At 49.2% G+C, this 19086-nt stretch overlaps 1 protein-coding gene across 13 annotated transcripts; it reads right to left on the reverse strand.

Annotated features, from left to right (window-relative positions):
* Positions 1-103: 103 nt before the first annotated feature.
* KEL (Kell metallo-endopeptidase (Kell blood group)) lies at positions 104-18320 on the reverse strand. Of its 13 annotated transcripts, none has more exons than XM_053898392.1 (19): positions 18200-18320; positions 17781-17868; positions 17349-17511; positions 16895-17071; positions 15289-15413; positions 14798-14944; positions 12867-13019; positions 12592-12780; positions 12201-12349; positions 10972-11101; positions 4939-5049; positions 3670-3768; positions 3356-3433; positions 2815-2915; positions 2518-2628; positions 2308-2375; positions 1926-2095; positions 1490-1585; positions 104-391 (listed from the first exon to the last, which is right to left on the reverse strand). In XM_053898392.1, the coding sequence occupies exons 2-19, from the start codon at positions 17820-17822 to the stop codon at positions 230-232; spliced, it is 2271 nt and encodes a 756-aa protein (XP_053754367.1). In that variant the 5' UTR covers positions 17823-17868; positions 18200-18320; the 3' UTR covers positions 104-229. The 13 variants fall into 13 exon arrangements, with proteins under 13 accessions (XP_053754367.1, XP_053754364.1, XP_053754368.1 ...); XM_053898389.1 differs by lacking the exon at positions 18200-18320 and adding an exon at positions 18097-18128; XM_053898393.1 differs by lacking the exon at positions 18200-18320 and having other exon boundaries at positions 12592-12672; positions 12867-12945; positions 14798-14846; positions 14923-14944.
* Between the last annotated feature and the right edge of the window lie 766 nt (positions 18321-19086).

Raw genomic sequence — 19086 nt, forward strand, 5'->3', positions numbered from 1 at the left:
GGTTTCTTCGCTTTTCTTGTGTCTACAGAATTCTCTTGGCATTGTCTCCTCTTATCTTCTCTGACTTCTAGGCATAGAACATATTAGGAAAGAGTCATTAATGGACAGTAAGAAGCCAAGTGCCAGCTTTTATTTTTGGAAGGGAAAGGGAAAGGAGATAGCGTCTGATTCCATGGATGGGGCAGGGAGGTGTTGTTACATCTAAGTTGGAGTTTCTGTGGTAGCCAGGTTACCAGAGCTGGCAGCGGCTGGAGGGGTTCATGAGGGCACCACGCGGACAGTGGAAGTGTCTGGCAAAGGCTTGCATGTTGCTGAGGGGCCCATGTACTCGAAGCATGGGAGGGCTGTGAGGATCCTGGGGTTCCCAGGTGCTGGGCTCCCTACACATCACCTGTGGAGAAAGAGAGGTCCACGCAGGGTAAGGAGAAGAGCAGAATAGTAGCGTCCATCAGGGTCAGGAGGACGAGGCAGACCTGGTGCCAATGTAGTGAGTAGGGACAGCAGACAGAGATGAGAGCAGAGATAGGGCCACACATTTGTATGTAATTTATTGTTTTATAAGTTTATTTATTTATTTTGAGAGAGAGAGAAAAAGAACGTGACAGGGGCAAAGAGAGAGATGGAGAGAGAGAATCTCAAGCAGGCTCCACACTGTCTAGTGCAGAGCCCGATGTGGGGCTCGAACTCACAAACTGCAAGATCATGACCTAAGCTGAAGTCTGATGCTTAACCAACTGAGCCACCCAGATGCCCCTGTAGGTCATTTATCTGGCAGGATGTGTGTGAGGGAGGGCATGGGCTGTGTAATCAGATCATTCGTAAGTGACGGAAAGGTGGGGAGGTGGGATTTATTGTAAAAACTCCGTGAGGGAGTCTTTTTTATTTTTATTTTTTAGAGAGGATGAGGGAGAGAGAGAGAGAGAGAGAGAGAGAGAGAGAGAGAGAGAGAGAGAATCTTAAGCAGGCTCTGCGCTGGGTCTCAATCTCATGACCCTGGGATCATGACCAGAGCTGAAATCAAGAGTCAGACACTCAACTGACTGAACCACCCAAGCACCCTGAGGGGTCTTTAAGTATACTGAGGAACTGGGGACAGTGTCTGTTGAGGGAGCATGTGGTACTCATGTGGGGACCTGGGGGGGGTGGTGAGGTCTCCAACAAGGAATATGGTCTATAGACAGTCTGTCGAAGGTTCATTTTTTAGGAGAAATGAAAGAAGAAAAAGTTGGGCTCATCTCAGAGAGGGATTTGGCAGTAGAATTTTTTTCTGTTTTTGAAGAGGGTGATGAGTTTGGTAGAAGAATTTATAGAAATATGAAAAGATGGTCCCAAGGATCATGTATGAAAAGATGACAGCGGGGACATCTGTGGCAGAGGGTTGGGGCTGTTTGGGGGAAGGTGTTTCAGGGAGGCACCCCTCTTCAAGCATTGCCAATAAGGTACTTATCTGACATGGAGCGAGCTGCGGAGGGAGGTGGCCGCTGCCTACCTGGGCATAGCTTCGGAAGAAGAGCTGTAGAGGGCTGAGGTCCAGGTTGGGCAGGATAGTCTCTCCGTAGTACCTTAACAGCCTCCTGCTGTACGCCTGGATATGGGGGTGGGATGGCAAGTAACCCTTAGACTCTAGACCCATGGCCACTTAGAAGTCTGATGCCCCACCCACAATGCCGAAAACCAGTTCACGGCCCTTTTCCACAGACACACTGGTCTGAGCCAGGAAAAAAAATGTACTTGTGAGATCTATAGATAACCTAGAAAAGAGGGATCTGTGGGGTCAGAGGGGGATTCCCAAACTGCCATCTGCTCAGTAAGGGTGTGAAGGGCAGGAGGCTTTACAACTATGTTTGCACAAGGGATGGTAGAAGGAAAAACCTGTGAAGACAGAATGGCTCTCAATAGATCCTGGCCCTTGGGATTGGAGTTACCTGCAGTGCAATGGCCACCCCGCCGATGTCGGCGGCATTCTCCAGTAGTGTCCAAGAGCCATTGAAGGAGAGTCCGCTGGGTAACGGAATGGATTGGTAGTGGCGTTTCAGGCACAGCAGCGCCCCCTGTAGGGCATGGGTGTCACAGGCTGGGCAGCCCCCAGGGAGTACTGTTGAAAATGGGGCAAGGGAAAGAAATGGTGAGATATGGAGTAAGGATGAGGACCAGGGGGTACCACAGACTGGGCTAGCCCCCCGAAGCATTGCTAAAGATTCTTAACTGTGCCACCTGGAGCCCTCCCTTTCTCTTCCTTTGGCCTCGTTTAGGGCCTTCACCTGGATTCCCAATGGTCCCACCTCCCAATGGCCCACTGTTACCCACACAGCTGGGAGAAGATGTGCAGCAGCTCATGGGCCATAATGCTGCCAGCAGCGCCAAAGTTCACGGCTCTGGGAAGACAAAGGTTTATCTTACTCCGAGAGTCCTTCAAAGTTTTTGACCCCAGTTCGCCAACCATGAGTCCTATACATCATAATGTCTGTCCATCACCCTTGGGAAATCCCCTGCCCACCCTCATAGAACGGCCCCTACCTGGGGTAGCCAGGGTGGAAGAATGGAGGTTGGAGGAGTCCGGCTGGGAAGACCACCACATGGTCAGATATTGAATAGTAAGCACTGACCCCCCAGGTGGACACCTGCCACCTATGGGAAGAGCACGTATTAACACCAGCTCCGTCATGTATGGCCCTGCCCACCAGACATATGGGAGGCCCCACCCTCCCAACTACTGTCACTGTTCCTGTTCCCTCAGGCCCCCAGCTTTCTTTCCTGCTAATCTTGAATAGGCATTTCTGGGATGCAGTGTCTATGTCTCCCTTGCTCCTATACCTGTGCTGGGGGAAAGACTGCAAGAAGTTCTGGACAATTCTAGCTCGGAGAGATCGGACACAGCTCAGGAAGGACTGCAGGTAGCTGGGTCCAAGCTGTATCTGGGAGGAGGCAGGAGGTGACTCGGATACACAGAGACAAATACGGATGCACACTGATATACGCCGATGGGTACATCTGAACACAGACGGTAAGCCCCGACATACAGACATCCGCAGTACAGTAGAAAGCAGCACAATGACACCACGTCGACGCAGACAGGCTTCACACAAATCAGCGCACAGATAAACACACTCAGGCAAGTCCCAAGAATGTATGCATGCATGTGTGCACACACACTTATTGTGACCTGAAAAGGTTCCTTTCTTCTGCTGGCAAGACCCACAGTGTGGATATTCACCCATAAAACCCAGCCAACACCAGGGCAAGGAAGGGGTCAGTTAGGATAGCCCAGGGCAAACAGATTTTCTGCCATTTGGGCGAGTCAGAAGGTGAGGAGAAGCTGAGGACTAATGAGGAGCTGGCAAGGGCAGGGACCCACATCGTTGTATTCCTCCCTGGCCAGTGATGGCTTCAGGGCCCATTCTGGGCCCCCCATCTTCACCTGCAGTTGGGTGACCTGGGGAGAGACACAAAAGGTAGAAGAAACCTAGCTACCCCAAGTCTATCGGAGGGAATTTCTTGTGTTCACTGCCCCGGTCCCACCTTTTATATTGTCACCAGGATGTGTGTATGGCATACTGGTGTTTACATTGCCATGTGTTCTTGTGCCTTTGCATTGTCTTTCTGTCACTGTGATCTCTGGGCCCAAAACTCAATTCCACCCTTACTTCTGTCTCTCACTCCTGGACTTACCCTATCCTGGGCCTCTTTCCGGGTCTTCTCATCCATCCAGGGAACCCTCCTGAGGCGAGCGATGAGGGTGTCCTTGATTGCAGTGAATAGTTCCATGGCCTGTGTAGGGGCCCGGATAGAGACACAGGATCAGGGTCAGCCTTGGTCTGGGTTCCTGCCCCCTGGGCCTCTAGGAAGGGCCTTGGCCCCAGGGAGCTACCAGAGAAGGGGGAAGAACTCCAAAGAGAAAGCAAAAAGTAATATTTACTAGGTGACTGGAAACCCAGGGCACAGAGATCTGTGGAGACAGAAAGGAGGTACCAAGAACATAAAGGGAAGGTGGGAGCTGGTCAGTCCTGAGGGTCGATAGGGGAGATAGTTCCTTTCTGTGGGAAGATCTCAGCCTGCCAGGGGAGGGAGATGCTGTCCTTACCCTTGGTCAACAATCCACTCAGAAAGCAAAGGAAGAGGACCATCATTCCCTTCTCTGTTCTTGAGAGCCCTTGTCCTCACACTCTTTTTATTAAGGCATGCATTTCCTCTCTCCATCTTTCTGGGCTCTTCAGCTTTCCAACAAGCTGAAGTTTTCCCAGCTTCACAACTGATTGTGTAGTTACTGCTTTCCCAGCCGTCTACCATCTTGTTTGTATCCTTTCTTGATAGAGGAAAATGGATGACAATATTTGAAGCCTGAATTCAAATCCTGACTCTACTTTTTGGTCGTTGTGTGACCTTGGACAAGTTATCTAACCTCTCTGTGCTTCAGTTCTCTCTTCTCTAACATTAGGATAATACTAGCAATTAAAGTAGTTCATGCCAAGTGCTAACAAGAGTGTTAGCCACATAGTAGGCACGCAAAGACTACTCAGTACTCATTTACTTGCACTTCTTAAGATGATATCATTCCATTCTCATACCATTTCCTGTGTTGTTAAAAAATCATAGATAAACAGGGAGTAGCCATAGAGGCCACGGAGTTCAATTTTCTCATTTTATGGTTGAAGAAGCATAAGAGCAGGGAAGTTGGGAAACTTATCCAAATTCGTGCATGTTGTATACACTTGTGTCTCATAGCAAAACTAGGCAAACCCTAGGGACACAGCATGGCCTGGCCTCCTTTGGCATCCCTCACATAGTTCACTCTTTCTCTCTGTGACTGGCTGACACCCCCACCCCCCACCACCCCCAACCATGCAGACCATCAAGAAGGGCACAGTGAATAGAATTAGGAGAGAATGGTTGGGTGGGAAGGGGTAGAGAGACATGGGCTGGGGAAGAGCCCTCACATACAGCACTTTGGGTTTTCGGACTGAAGGCCTCATGAATAAACAAGGCTGCCAGGGTAGGCTCGAAGAAGGCTCCTGTCTCCTCTACGCACTTCATCCATCGAGGGCTGGTGGGCTGCAGAGACAAAGCTCGAATGAATGGCTCCTGTCAAGGGTTCTTTCTCATCCATCTCTCCAGGTCAATCTTGTCTAGATCTTGACCCCCAGAGGATGCTCTCTTTCCTGGTCTTTCTGGGTTTGTCCCACTTTACTTCATTTTCCCTTTTGGTGATACACATGGGCTATTGCTGCTTGGTAAAAAGGGGTTTATGTCCTCCAGGATTAGTCTCGTGAGCCTGGATTGGGCAAATCATCCTTATTTATTGACTATTGAATTGAAAGCAAGTCCTCTCTGAGGTATTCTTCTGGAGAACAGAAAGGCTCCTGGATAGGAGAGGACTACATACCAAACCTCTTACCATAGAAGGTCTGTTGGCCACTCCATCCCCACCCGCCACATGCACCACACTGGTAGCCCAGCCAAGGCAGCCACCCTTCCATGTTTCTTTATCTAAAATGGAAACTGGAGAAGGTAATTCTGCTCTTCTTTTCTGCCCCTCTCTCTGCCTCTCCAAATGGTTACCATGGATCATATGATAGGACCTTGTCTTATAAAGAAGAAAACTGTCAGAGTGAAAATGGGTTTTAGACCCCATACTGTTTGGTAGGAGAAGGGGGCAAAAGAAAAGACTAAACATGAATTCAGAGACCTAAGAAACTTTGGATCAAATCAGGGAAAATAGGATGAGATGAGGGACATTATCAACTTCAAAGGCAGAAAGATGGTTAGACAAAAACTCAGTAGAGTCTTGGGCAACTGGGGTGTTTTTAGCACAGGGACAGAAAAAATAAGCAACATAAGAGAGAGATGCTCGGTGGAGGGCGGCGGGGGGGATGTTTGTGGTGGGCTTGGATGGCTTTGAGGAGCTGACCATGAAGGGGACCCAGAGATGACACAAGACAAACAGAGAAACATGCCCAAGGGGCTTAGGGTGAGAGCACCAGCCTGGGGGAGAGCTGAGCTGGGACTTTGAAAACACAGCTAACATGCCAGTTTGGGTTAAGTGGGATGAAGTCACAAGACTCCATTCCTGTAACTTATTTACTTTTCGCAGATCTCCTCACAGGGAAGATGGTTAGGCTGCTACCATGCTTTCTGGTGCCAAAATTAGAGAGAGAGTTTGTGGGGCTTCCCACAAGAGAGGAAACAGAAACGGAAGACCAGTATTGTCACGGAAGAAGGAGCTCCTGGGCCTCTGCCTGTTAGGACATTTACCATTTTGGAGGCTGCTCCAGACCTGGTTGCCCACATTTTTTGTTCTTGTCCCCTTACTGTGAGGTCTGTTAAGGACTTCTCCTCTTGTGAGGATAAGGAGCCAGATGCTTTCTATAGTGTATTAGTGGCAGCTCTAAAACACAACTGTGAAAAGCAAAGATGAAGTGAAAGGAAACATGGATCTGATACCCATGACTGGGTCAAGGGCAGGATCTGTGGGCCACCTTCAGTGTCTGTCCATCTCCCACAGCCCTCCTGACAAAGGGCTTGGATTGGAGACTGCCTTTCATCAGGCTGTTGGTGTGGGAGGTAGGCTCTACTGCTGGAGCAGCAGCAAACGCATCAACCTTCAGCTTGGTAGTGTGATCTACCTGCCCTTTTCACAACTCCTGGTTCTTGAGCTGTTTCCTGATCCCTTCTGCTAATGCCCACCCATTTCTCCAAAAGCTTTTGCCTCTTCCATGCCTGTGCCCATAGCTTGGGCCACAGCAGACTCTGACCTGGTTCCTGGAGAACACAGATGCCACCTCAGACTACCCATTGCTAACTCCTGTGAAACTCTGAGATTCTTTTCATCACTGTTGTGCTGGGTCACATCTCCCATGAGCAGGAAAATGACTTCCAGAATCTCTAAATAAATGTCGGTCTCAGGGATGGAGGTTGACAGGTTAAATATTCATCTACTGGGGGTTATGAGTATCCACGCTGTCTCTCAAGACATGGAATGACACAGCATACCATATGTATTAAAAATATATGAGACAAAGAGAAATATAGGGAACAATCATTGCCATAATATAAAAAAATGAAAGAAATACTTCAGATCCAAGATATTGACATCCAGTAGATTAATTTTAGGGAACAAAAGAAAAGTTGCAGATATAAGCTTAGAACCATAAGTAATAACACTTTAAGAAATAACGGAAATCAGAAAAAATTCCAGGAGTCTGGAGGAAACAAAAATTTTCTTAAGTTGCCATAGAGGGAAAGAGATTTTGGAGATTACAGGCCAGCCAGGAATCCTTAATGCTAATTTCTAAAGGAAATTCTAGAATGAGTCATTGGACTGATCATTTTTGAATACTTGGAAAATAGTATGTAACTACTAAGGGATTTCTGGGGATCACTGAGGACAAATAATGCCAAAATAATAACAATTTTTCTGGTTCAAAGCTTCATCAAACCAGGATAACCTAAGAGAGCCAGAGTTATGAACTCAGGTAGGGGCCATGTGGTGATGTAACTGAGAAGCAGCCAGCATCAGGCCCATGGGGCATGGAGGGGCCAGGGCGATGGGTACAGCACAGCCGGGCTGAAGAGAGCTGCACCACTCAGCCCCAGTCACTCGTGACCCCTGGAGAAGCCTAGTCTGGTGCTGCTCAAGCTTCCCATGTACCACACACACACACACACACACACACACACACACACACACACACACAGACAAATGCTGGAAATGTGACTATTAACACACCATCTCCTAATTTTTGACTTCTGGTGATTAACTAAAAGTTTGTAAAAAGCTTTAAGGCCAAGAAAACACATGAATTGGCCAGATTCATCCTCAAGGAGCTACCAAATACTACCTCTGAACAGAGAATTCAGCATTTACCAAATGTGGGTTATTAACTTACACCCCTGCACTTCAGCTACTCGAACTGTCACCATGAGAGTACTACCTGTTCTACCTCCCTGGCAGCACCGCTCAGGAGATCAGGTGAAGCAACACATCAAAATCATTCTGTAAATCTTAATGTACTCCCTCACTGTGTTGGCACTGGTTTCATGGAGGCTTTTGGTAAAACCGCAAATTGAGTCCTTGTGAATTAGATGGAGAACTCTGTGTTGGAAGATAGTGTAATTTGTGTGGCTTCATAACTGGCTGAACCATAAAGAAACATTAGTGATTAATGACTCCAAGTCTGCATGAGCTTGCCTGACCCACTCGTACACCCTCCCCACCTAGCACGCCATGTCTCTGGAGTGTTTCTCCATAACACTAATCACGCCCTAATATATTTTATTTACTTAGTTTATTGTCTTCCTTCCTTCATCAGTGCATAAGTGTCTGAGGGCAGGGACCTCTGTCTTTTGTTCATGTGGTGGTCTGAGCTGATAGCTCAGAACCCAACTCAGGGCTCAAACCCACGGACCACAAGATCAAGACCTGGGCCAAAGTCAGACACTCAACTGACTGAGCCACCCAGACACCCCACCAGAAAAACCTTTAAACTCTCTAGGCAACTGCCTCTGTCCCACCTCCTGCATGGAGATCCACCACTGCCATTCAAACCCTCCCTCATGTGTCCCTCTTGGGAACTCTGAGCATTTGTTGTGTGAGCCAGAGTCTTTGGGGAATGCAGCTACACCCATTCATTCACTCCACATGCAGCTGCTGTTGTGCTACAAGGACAGGGCTGGGTGGTTGCAACACAGACTGTAATGGGCCACAAAACCAAAAGTATTTACTATCTTGACCTTTGTAGAAAGAATTCTCAAACTCATTTTCTGTTTTCCTACCCACTCATTCCTCAATCCTGCATAGTATGTGATTAACAACATGTCCTCATGAGCAGGAGTGATCTGTTTTGAAACCTGTTCCTTCACTTATGAGCTGTGTGGTCTGGGGAAAGTCACTTGCCCTTTCTGAGGACCTCGGAGTGTTTCTGGAGAATTAAATAAAATCATCCACGTTAAAGTGTTCCATGCAGTGCCTGATACACAGTAACCCTCATATCAACTGTTATTCTATTTGTTGGTAGAACTTGACTCAATTTTCAAGCCCAAGGACAACTATAAATCCTAATGGGTATAATGAGGATGGACATAATAGATATAACAGATGTATAGAAGTATACAAAAGATGGCAGCTTCAGCAATTTATAAGACTTTCCTGTCCTTTAAATGTGATTTCAATATTAGCCCATTTACGTCCTTCAAGAAGTGCCATCAGACCATGGTTCTGGGATTGACAGGAAGCTATTGGTTGACAGGGATTTTGTAGCAATGTTAACTAAGAGGAGCTGGAGCCCTGTCAGCCTCATCCGTGTCAAGAGAAAGGCTGGGCAGAAGCTTCTTGGGCACTTACCAACCTGAGAAAAGTCCCAAAAAGGAGTGTTTTACTGTTGTTTTGTTTGTTTGTTTGTTTGTTTCTTAGCCAAAGGATTAAGCACACAGACCCTGGAGCCAGACTGCCAGAATTCAAATCCTAGATCTACCAACTTACTAGGTGTAATACCTTGAGCAAGTTCCTTAGCTTTTGTGCCTCAATTTCCCTGTCACAAAACAGGAATAAAATGATGTGCCTGCCTCACGGGATTCTTCTGAGGATTAATTCAGTTCATATCTATCTAAAGGGTTTAGAAAAATGTCTCACTCCTGGAGCATCTGGATGGCTTAGTCAGTTAAGCATCTGACTCTGGATTTTGTCTCTGGTCATGATCTCATGGGTCGTGAGTTCGAGCCCCAGTGAGTTCAAGCCCCATGTCAGGCTCTTCACTGACAGCAAGGAGCCTGCTTGGAATTCTCTCTCTCCCTCTCTCTTTGCCCCTCCCCCCCAAATAAATAAATAAACATTAAAAAAAGAACTTTGGGGTGCCTGGGTCGGTTAAGTTTCCCATTCTTGGTTTTGGCTCAGGTCATGATCTCACGGTTCATGAGTTCAAGCCCTGTGTCAGGCTCTGTGCTGGCAGTGCAGAGCTTGCTTGGGTTTCTCTCTCCCTTCCTCCCTCCCTCACTCTCTGCCCCTCCCCTCCTCATGCTCTCTCTTTATTTCTCTCAAAATAAATAAATAAATTTTTTAAATCATTAAAAAATTTGATTTAATTTAATTTGAAAAGGAACCTATTAAAAAAAAGAAAGATGTCTCACTCCTGATACTCAATAACTATATGCCAGTCCCTGTGCACCCATTTACCCTCTTTGAATTCCATGGGTATTTCAAGTTGTCAAAGCAGTGAGTTTCTCCAAGACACAGAAATGGTCCACAAATTATGAAGGAAAAAAAAACCCGTGCTTTTCAAGACTACACTGAGGCCTGTACTCAGGTTGGAACATATCTAACGTTCTGGATACCTTCACTTGCATCTGGATGTGTCCGACCTAGGATTTCAAAGTTCTTGGTAAAGGAGTGTCTCCACATCTTATGCAACACAGGAGACTTTGGTTAGTGTGTTTGGCACAGAACTACCACCTCAGATATATCAGGCTCTGCACTGTGAAGCCCATGCTATGACCCCACAGATCCCACTGGATGTCAGAGATGAACTCTTTGGGAAGCACCCTTGAACATCAAACACTGGAAGCACCTAAACAGAGGAGAGGCCACTTGCTGGTCATGTCTTGCATCCCAACGAATCCCAAGCTTTAAGTCCACGTCCTTAAATCACAGAGTTCTGGATAACTAACTAGGCAAATAGTTTAAAGGTCATTGAAAGGAAAAGCAATTGCTGATAATTTTAAAGTTTTATATTTAAACTTTAATATTCAGCAAAAGGCTGTAAAAGTAGCCAGATGTGTGCCAAAAGTTCTGGTACCTGGCATGTCAGTTCTCAACATAAGCACTGTATGCACAGCCTGTCTGCTTCTATGGAAAATCCAGACATTGAATGGCATCTGCCCCCATGCCGTCTCCATGGGAGAGATACACCAACAATAATCCCTCAAAATGACAGATGCTCCATTAGCCCCCAATCTGGGAAAATTCCTCCCTTCTCTCCTCACCATGGGTGGTCGTTGGGTCAGCTCCCGCAGTTTCTGGATCAGTGATCTGCGTGCCTCCTGGAACTTACTGTTCAGGGCTGGAGAGAGGGTCCCCACCAGCCCCAAGATCATGTGGCTCTGCAGAAAGTCTCTGTGGAGGGAAAAGAGACCCACACATACACTCAGGGCTCTCGAGGTGCCTCAAGAACAGCCTCCCCTTGTGTAGTCACCTGGTACTCCTGAAGGAAGCCCCTTCTCTTCTGTATCTATAGAAAATAGTGGCTTGACCTTTGAACAAGTCAAGAAGAGCTTTTCTTGGTGTGAGTTGGAAAATGGTCATAGAAGGAACTAGATGCAGAAGTGACTTCTCAAATTGCAGGGAGTGAAGCGTCTGGGCTAGATGAAGACTAGACTTAAAAAATGTAACAAAACAGATTCATCTACTTCCCCAACCAAGAAATCTCAGCTCACCTTAAGATGTATCTTCTAAGCACAGCAAAGCTGGGACCTGAGACCTTCCTCTGCCCTGCTGTCAACTCTCTCCAGGTCTGATTTATAGCTTTACATAAACCTGCTCACACCCACAAGAATGGTCCTTCACTTCCTTAAAAAGAATCTCTAGATGTTGCTGCCACTGAGGTACTATGAAGAAGGGCCCTGAGCCCAAGTCCCTGGAAGGAAGCCCCTGTCTTCAGGCAATGGCCATGTAGTTACTGGGGATGGCAGACAGCCCAACAGAGTCTCACATGCAAGGGCCTCTGGATCCTCTCACAGCTGAGAAATGGCCTCTCCCCCAGCCCTCCCCCAAGAGAACCCCCAGCCTTCACCACCTCCATCCACTGGCCCCATGGGCCTCCACCTCCTACCCCTACCTCCTAGCTGCTGATAAGACATGCATGCCTGAGCTGTCCCTAGTGACTGGCCTTCCAGCATCTCCTATAGCTTAGAGGCTCTTCAAAGACTGGGTTCTACTCCCAGCAAACCCAGGTGCTGGGCACATGAATGCCTCACTTCATGTGTGTTTTCCCTTCCCTGTGCCCCTCAAGCCTCTCATGCTTCCTGTTGCCTCAATTTTCTCTTGGGCCATTCACCCCAACACTTCTCTGCTCTCACATATCCGTGGATCCCTTCCATCTTCCTGGGAAGACCTTACCAGCATGCAGTTTCCACAATCTCCTTTGTCCCTGAGGCCTCCAGGTCCTCGGACTCTTCATCGCCCTCATACTCCCCCAGTCCCACCTGAAGCAAACCTGTATTTCAACAGCTGCTCTTCCACCAGCTGAGACATGTTTTTCAAATACTCCAGGTCATGGACTACGAGGAGCTGGGAGGGTCTCAGGGACATTGGCGTGAATGTCGCTTGCAAGCAGGACAACCAGTCGATGGCAGGGGCCATTTCCTTAGAGGAGGGACACAAGGCTGAGGGGGACAGAAAAGGAGGAGAGGAGGCAGGAGAGGGGGGTCCTCTCCCTCAGGGTTTGAGAGGGGGTGGGGAAGGGGATGGTTGGGGAAAGGGATGGGCCTGGGAAAGTTAGGGATGGAAAGGAATTAAGGAATGAGGAGAAAGGATTTCAGGAGATCCAGAAAGTTTAGGAGAGAAACCCTCCTGCCCATCCTCCTCCAGTCCCTGGTTCAAGGCACCTGCAGTTGGTCAATAGTGACCAGCTGGAAGAGCTTCTTCTGTGCCTGCTGCTCCTCCAGGGGCCTCAGAAACTGAAACAGCTGTGAGGTAATGGAGATGGACAGGAAGGCATGTTGTTGCACCTTGTCTGGGTCTCCTCCTAGCAAGGCTCCCAGCCGACTCAGATAAGCCAGGTATTCCCGCACAATCTGGGGGAGGGGCAACATCAGTCACAGCCACCAGAGGCTGAGCATCAGAGATCAGGGCCTGACCTTTGTCCATGGAGGCATCTTACCTGAGCATAGATCTTCTGTTCCTGCTCTTGCTTGAGGGGAAGATCAAACTCTGGCTGGTCTATCTGGACACAAGAGATACTGGAGAGAAGTAGGGAGCGTGGAGGGAGGAGAGGACAGGTGTGGGAGGATGGGGAAGGTGCTACAGGAGACAGCCTCAGGACACAGAGAAGGTGTGAGAGAGGACAGCAAGAGAGGGAGGGATTGGGGTCGGGGGCAAGGGGGGAAAGGATACTCTTTATATTATACAGACATGGAAAATGTGAGGACAGGGCGGTGCTTCAACCAGTTTTGGGGTGTTTGTCAAGGGAGAAGCCCACTAATCCATGTCCTGAAGGGGGCCAGCCCCTGTGCTGGGTCCAAGTCCAGGGTTAAGGGAGGGGGAAACCATCTCAGGTGCAAAATTTAAGAGGTACTGAAAACAGTAATGAAGATCAATGTCTTAACCGATATTTTTCAAATAAAAATCAAAGCTAAAATCCATGCTGACTAAAATAGCAAAACTTTGTTCATCACAGATTTTTTTTTTCTGAAAATCTAGACTGTATCTTTTATCCATTTTGAAGAAAAATTATAGATTTTTTTTAAGTCTGCAATAAAATTTTAGTAATTTTTTAGTAATTTTTTTAGTAAAATTTTTAGGAATAATGAGGCCCAACTTCATGTCTTCAGCCTTACTCTTCTCTTATCTCCCACTGCACCTCACCCCTACCCCAAATCCTCTGTTCAATAAACCAGCCTTCTCATTGACCCCACAGAAGAGTCATACCATTCCAGCCTTAGCTCAGGACTTTCCCGAAGTCCTTTTCATGCCCTTAACTTCACCTTCACCTGTGTGATTCAACCATGTTTCAAGGCTCAGCTCACGTTCTCCCCTCTCTGAGCCATTCCTTAACTATTTCAGATCTTAGGTACTCCCTAAAGACCACATCCGAAGCTCCTGAACATACCCTTTAGAGCATCTCATACTGATTAACAGCTTTTCTTGTATATTCATCCCCATATAATTTTGTGGAATTTTTGAGGGCAGGGGCCAAATAGATGGCATTGCATTATCTACAACAATACCGATGCCTTCAACATTTATATTTATTTACTTGCTCAACAAACATCTTCCATGGGCCTCTAGATGCCTGGCCCTGTGCTAGGTCCTGAGGAACAGAGGTGAGTAAGGTATGGTCCTATTCTTAAGGGGCTCACAGTCTTTAACACGGTCTTCAATGATGAGAGCTTGGGAAGCTGGGAGGACAGAGGGGTCTACCTAACACATAGCTAGGGTGTCAGTGAAGAATTCCTGGAAGAGATAATAATCAAACCCCAAATTTGAAAAACATGTAAGAGTTTTCCAGGCTGAGTGTGGGAATAGCGTTGGGGAGTAGTGTTGCAAGCAAAGAGAAACGTGGATGAAAAGCACTGAGGAATATTCTTGAAGCTAGAAGTGACAGAGCATGGCTTGAGGTTTAAGGGGGAAAGGGATGTGGCAGGAGATAAAGCTGGAGACTAGGGGGTTAAGAACTAGATCCTGACGACCTGGACCTGGCGAGGTCACTGGAGGCATTTAGACAGAGACAATAGCATAATTAGCTCTTGGTTTAGAAAGGTCCCTCCAGCAAAACTCAAGAGTGATAAGAGGAGGACAATACTGGAGATGAGGGGTCTAATTAAAAGGCTGTTGGGGGGGGGGGGGGGTGATCCAGATAAGCAGTCAGGAAGATAGGAACTAGTTCAATCTTTACAGGACTGGCTCTCCTGCTCCCTTCTCTGATCTCACCTAGTATCCCTGACTGTCACATTGATAATTTTCCCTCAAGATAAATATCTTATCTATGTTGCCCATTTGTCCTATCTGTCCAGTCCGCAACCTTCCTCTAGGAGATGCTAGGCTAGAAGTTGAGGCAGGCCCGGTCCTGCTGTGTGCTGGTGCGCCCCTCACCTGAATGACTGGCGTGTGTGGAAGGGTAGGATGAGGTCGCAGGTAGGCTCTGAAGAATGGGAAATAACCATACTGACTCATCAGAAGGCTCAGGGTTCGGTTAAAGTCTAAGGAAGTCCAATTACCGGAGATTCGCCAGCCTCCAAGCTGGGGAGCAGAGAGACAGGGCTCAGCAGTGGGGGGTGGCCTGGGAGACCTGTCCCCCCCCCCACCCCTCCCCTTCCTGAGCCAGCTGCTACTTCCTGACTGCTACTCTGGGTGCTCGGAGCCCTCCAGGGCTGGCTCCATCTCTATCCTTCTTTCTCTGCCCTCACCCAGGGTCCTCATGCTTCCAGAGGGTACTGCCATTTCCATCTCCCTCCTGGAACTTGGAGATGCCTAGGAAAGAGACACCCCCCTCCCTTTCTAGAAAAAAAGGGGGAAAGGCAGCCCTGAGCATGCATGGGTCCCACGTGTTATGTATCTAGAAACCTTACTGCCCTGGGTCTCACCTCCTCAATGACTTGTCTGAGGGGGGCAGCCCCTTCAGCTTCGATGGCACCTGTGTCCACACAGGAGCTGTAGAACTGGAAAGCTTTGTCCTCCCCAGTGCCCAGGTGCCGGGAACCTGGCTCTTCTAGAAAGGAAGCATAGGAGAATTAGAGGAGAAAAGCCAAGCAGGGAAGGTGGAACAGAAGGGGAAGACTCCCAGGGAAATGGAAAGAAGGGGGGAAATACGGGGTTGAGGACAGGTCAGAAGGTGGGAGGGCTGGGTCAGCTCGATGGGAGAGTGAGGGCAGGGAGGAAGACAGAGGGGAACAAAGGAGACACGAAAGAGAAATGGGGAGGAAAAGACACGGGAGAAAAGGAAGAGATGGGAGCACCTACCAACACCTATGGGTCCAAATGGAAGGCAGGACGGAGATGTGTAAAGAAATTAGAAACATTTGGCAAACCAGAGAACTTTGGGGGGCCAGAGACAGGAAAACTCATCCAGACAGGTTTAGCAAGAAGAAACAAGGTCCAGACCCTGGCTGGTGACCCAGGAAACACACACACACACACACACACACACACACACACACACACACAGCAGTAACCCGCATGCCTGTGCATTGCAATCACCTACCCTGTGGCACCTCCCACCCACTCAGTCACCATGCCTTTCACTCTGTAGTGAGCAACAGTTTTTATCCTAAACGTACATTTTCTTTTCATATCTTGGCCTTAACTGGAAGCATGGCCCCTCCAGAGAATACCTGCCTGCAGTTCTTTTGTCCATCAAAAAGAGGGCAGAGGGATACATTCACTCCTCCCAAATTCCAGTGAATCCCATCACACGTCCTGGGCTCCCTTACACTGGAAATGTGTGCCTATCATACCTGTTCTTGTTCCCTTTCCTCACACCCTCACACCATCCTCCAACTTCCTGGGGCCCGCTTCCAACCTCCCAGATGGCCTCGGTTGCTCCCTCAGAGATGAACTCAATTCTTCGGTCTTCTGCACAGTCACTGCCTACAGGCGACTTCTGCGCCCCCAGGGCTTTAGGTTGGTCCTCTCCTCTTCCGGCAAGCCCTCTGTGGCTGGATCCATTCCCTGGCACACAGCCAGATGCCTCCCCTTCTCACCGCGTGGCCACGTCCTCCCAGCCAGCCCCAGCACCCCACTTCTTCCCCTAGAGCTTGCACACCAGCGTCTGAGGGAGGGGGTGGGGAAGTGACTGCAGGGAGAGGCTAACAGTGACCCCAGAGATAGCAGACAGGCGGGGCTGGGGGCAACCGACACACCTGGACTTTAGTGCAGCAGGTGCTGAGGGCCACTGGCATGGGAGGTCCCAGGCGCGGGAGAGAAATGGAAGATTTAGGCGCAGCAACAGAGAAGGGGCAGATCGGTGAAATGTGGGGGGCTTGAAGAGAGGACAGTAGTCGTGGGCAAGTGGCAAAGGAAAGATGAAAACAGGGACAGAGAGGAGAAGGGAGGAGGTACTGAGGTGGTAGCTACTGAGACGGAGCAGCAAACCAGCAGCTGTGCCACAAACCACACAGGTTTGGGACAGCAAGATAGTTATAGGCTCAGGGCCACCCACTTGCAGAGACGCTTCCACCCAGCGAGGCTCACCCAGTATTTTCCGAAGTCTCCTCTTGTTCTCCTCTGCAAGAGCCTGAAAAGAGCTCTTGGTGCCTTTGGCGTCTCCACAGGCAAAGCTGAAGAAGTCGGTGCAGGGGGCCACACTGGTGTTCCCAGAGGCCAGGTAATGAGCCTGAAGATCATGACACTCGGGCGTCCTGCAGGGCCCTGCCAGGTGGGGGGGGGGGGAGCTCAGAGCTGGGAGAGGGAGAAAGAAATGGCCAGGGGTCCCCCGAGGTGCTGGGCAAAGGACAGCCTGGTGGGGAAAAGGGAAGGGCCCCCCAGGAGAAGGACAGGGCCTGACCGAGCCCAGCGGGGCCAGATTGGGAGGGAGAGGGCGAGAGGGTGAGGCAGGAGGGGAGGTGAACGAGTCAGTGGGCACAAAGCCACAGAGGCCCTGATGAGGAGGGCTGGCTCGGTTGGGGGATTCCAGGATTGTGCTCACTAGGGCCACAGCTCCTGAAGATGTAGACCAAAAGCACAGAAGAACCAAGGAGCAGACTGAAAAGCAGGCCAGCCACTAGCACCCGCCGGACCATGAACCCCACCGTTATGTGGCGTTCCTGGGGCCACTCTACTTGAGATACTGGAGATCGCTGTGCAGGGAACTAGGAAGTGGAAAGCCACAAGAGAGAGGGGGTTGGCAGAGAGGGGTGGGGGAGAGAGGGAGAGAGGGGAAAGAAAAAGTTAGTGCCAGGGCCCCCTCGTAGAGAGATGATTCTCCTCATTCTCCCTAAACCCAACCTGTTTCGGACCCCTGGGAGATGCACAAACATGCTAAGGACCAGGCAGACTGTGAGGGGTGAGAGTCTGTGGGGTGTTAGAGCTGGAAGGGAGGTCACACGTCTGCCCCGCAAAGGTCAGGGACCGCACTTACCTCCTGCCTTAAGAAAGGCCCCCTTCCCCATGCCCGGCTCATTCCCCCCGGCCGGGTTCTTCCCCACTCTGGTCTCCACCCTCTTGAACTGAGGAGGAGAGAAGGGAGAGAAGCTGGGTCAGGAAGGGGGTGCATTAAAGAGAGTTATATCAGGTCTATCAGGTGGTTTTGACGCTTCCCTTCACGCGCCCGCTATCATCCCAGGGCAGTGTTGCTAGACCGGCTTCAGAACGGCCCCTCCCCTGGATGCACCCCGACTTTTCTCCCCCTCCTGACACCTCCCTTTCCTTTCCTGTTTCTGCTCTCCAAGCCTCACATTTCCTCCTCTCCCATGGGGCAGGGCACTCACACACAGTGGCCATCCACCCCCACCCTAGTCACCTGACCCCAGAGGGAACAGTTTTCTCTAGGGGACTTGCCGTCTGTCAGTCCTCTCTGGCTCCCAGAATCCTTCCTGGTTCTGCTCTAGGTGCTGAATCTGAGAAGTGGGGTTGAGGAAATGGCCTCCCTCCTACCGCCCCCCCCCCCCAGTTCCTCTGTACTGGAGAAAGGGAACTTCTGTCACTTGACCCTCCTGTCCCCATATACCCATGCTATTGGCCTCTGGGTGGAGTCTGTTTATCAGTCCAGAGACACCCAGACCTCTCCTCCTCCTTTATCTCAGACTCTCAGGGGAGGCAAAGGGAGGGAGTCTTCACTTCTCAAGTAATTTTGCCCTTGGGTGGCTCTTCTTGTCCTGCTTTGTGCCTTTGCTCATGGAGTTTCTTTATTTCTGGAATATTCTTTCTTCCCTTCTTTCTTCTCTGATTGAAATCTTCCGGATCCTTCGATTCTCAGGTAAATGCCACCTTCCCCCAGGAGCTCTCACAGCTCGGAGTCCATTCCCCCTGCTCCTGGGAATGCTCGATGGCTCTCAGGGTGTCATAACCCTGCTGTTTGCAGGCAGAGCAGAGCAGCGCAAAGAAAATCCAACAAACCAGGAGACCCAGATGAGCTAATTATTAGCCCTGTGATAATACATAAGCCATTTAAACTCTCAGGCAGGTAAGAAAGTTTCATCATCTAGAAAATGAGTCTAATGTTTGCCTTGCCCCTGCCCTGGGGTCTGATACCTTCTACAAAAGAAGGAGGCATTACCATGCCTTTCATTCAGCACTCTCTTCCACGGGCATCTTCACCTCCCTAGTGATGGCAAATCTTTAGTGGCCGGGACAGTGTCCCTTTTTCTTTCGTGTCCACTTGAGATGCTTTATAAATATTTGTAGGAATGACTTGCGTTCCAAGCCAGAAATTCTCCTTCCCACAC

This window comes from Panthera pardus, unplaced genomic scaffold, assembly GCF_024362965.1.
Source record: "Panthera pardus isolate Hobbes unplaced genomic scaffold, ASM2436296v1 HiC_scaffold_8, whole genome shotgun sequence".
NCBI lineage: Eukaryota > Metazoa > Chordata > Mammalia > Carnivora > Felidae > Panthera > Panthera pardus.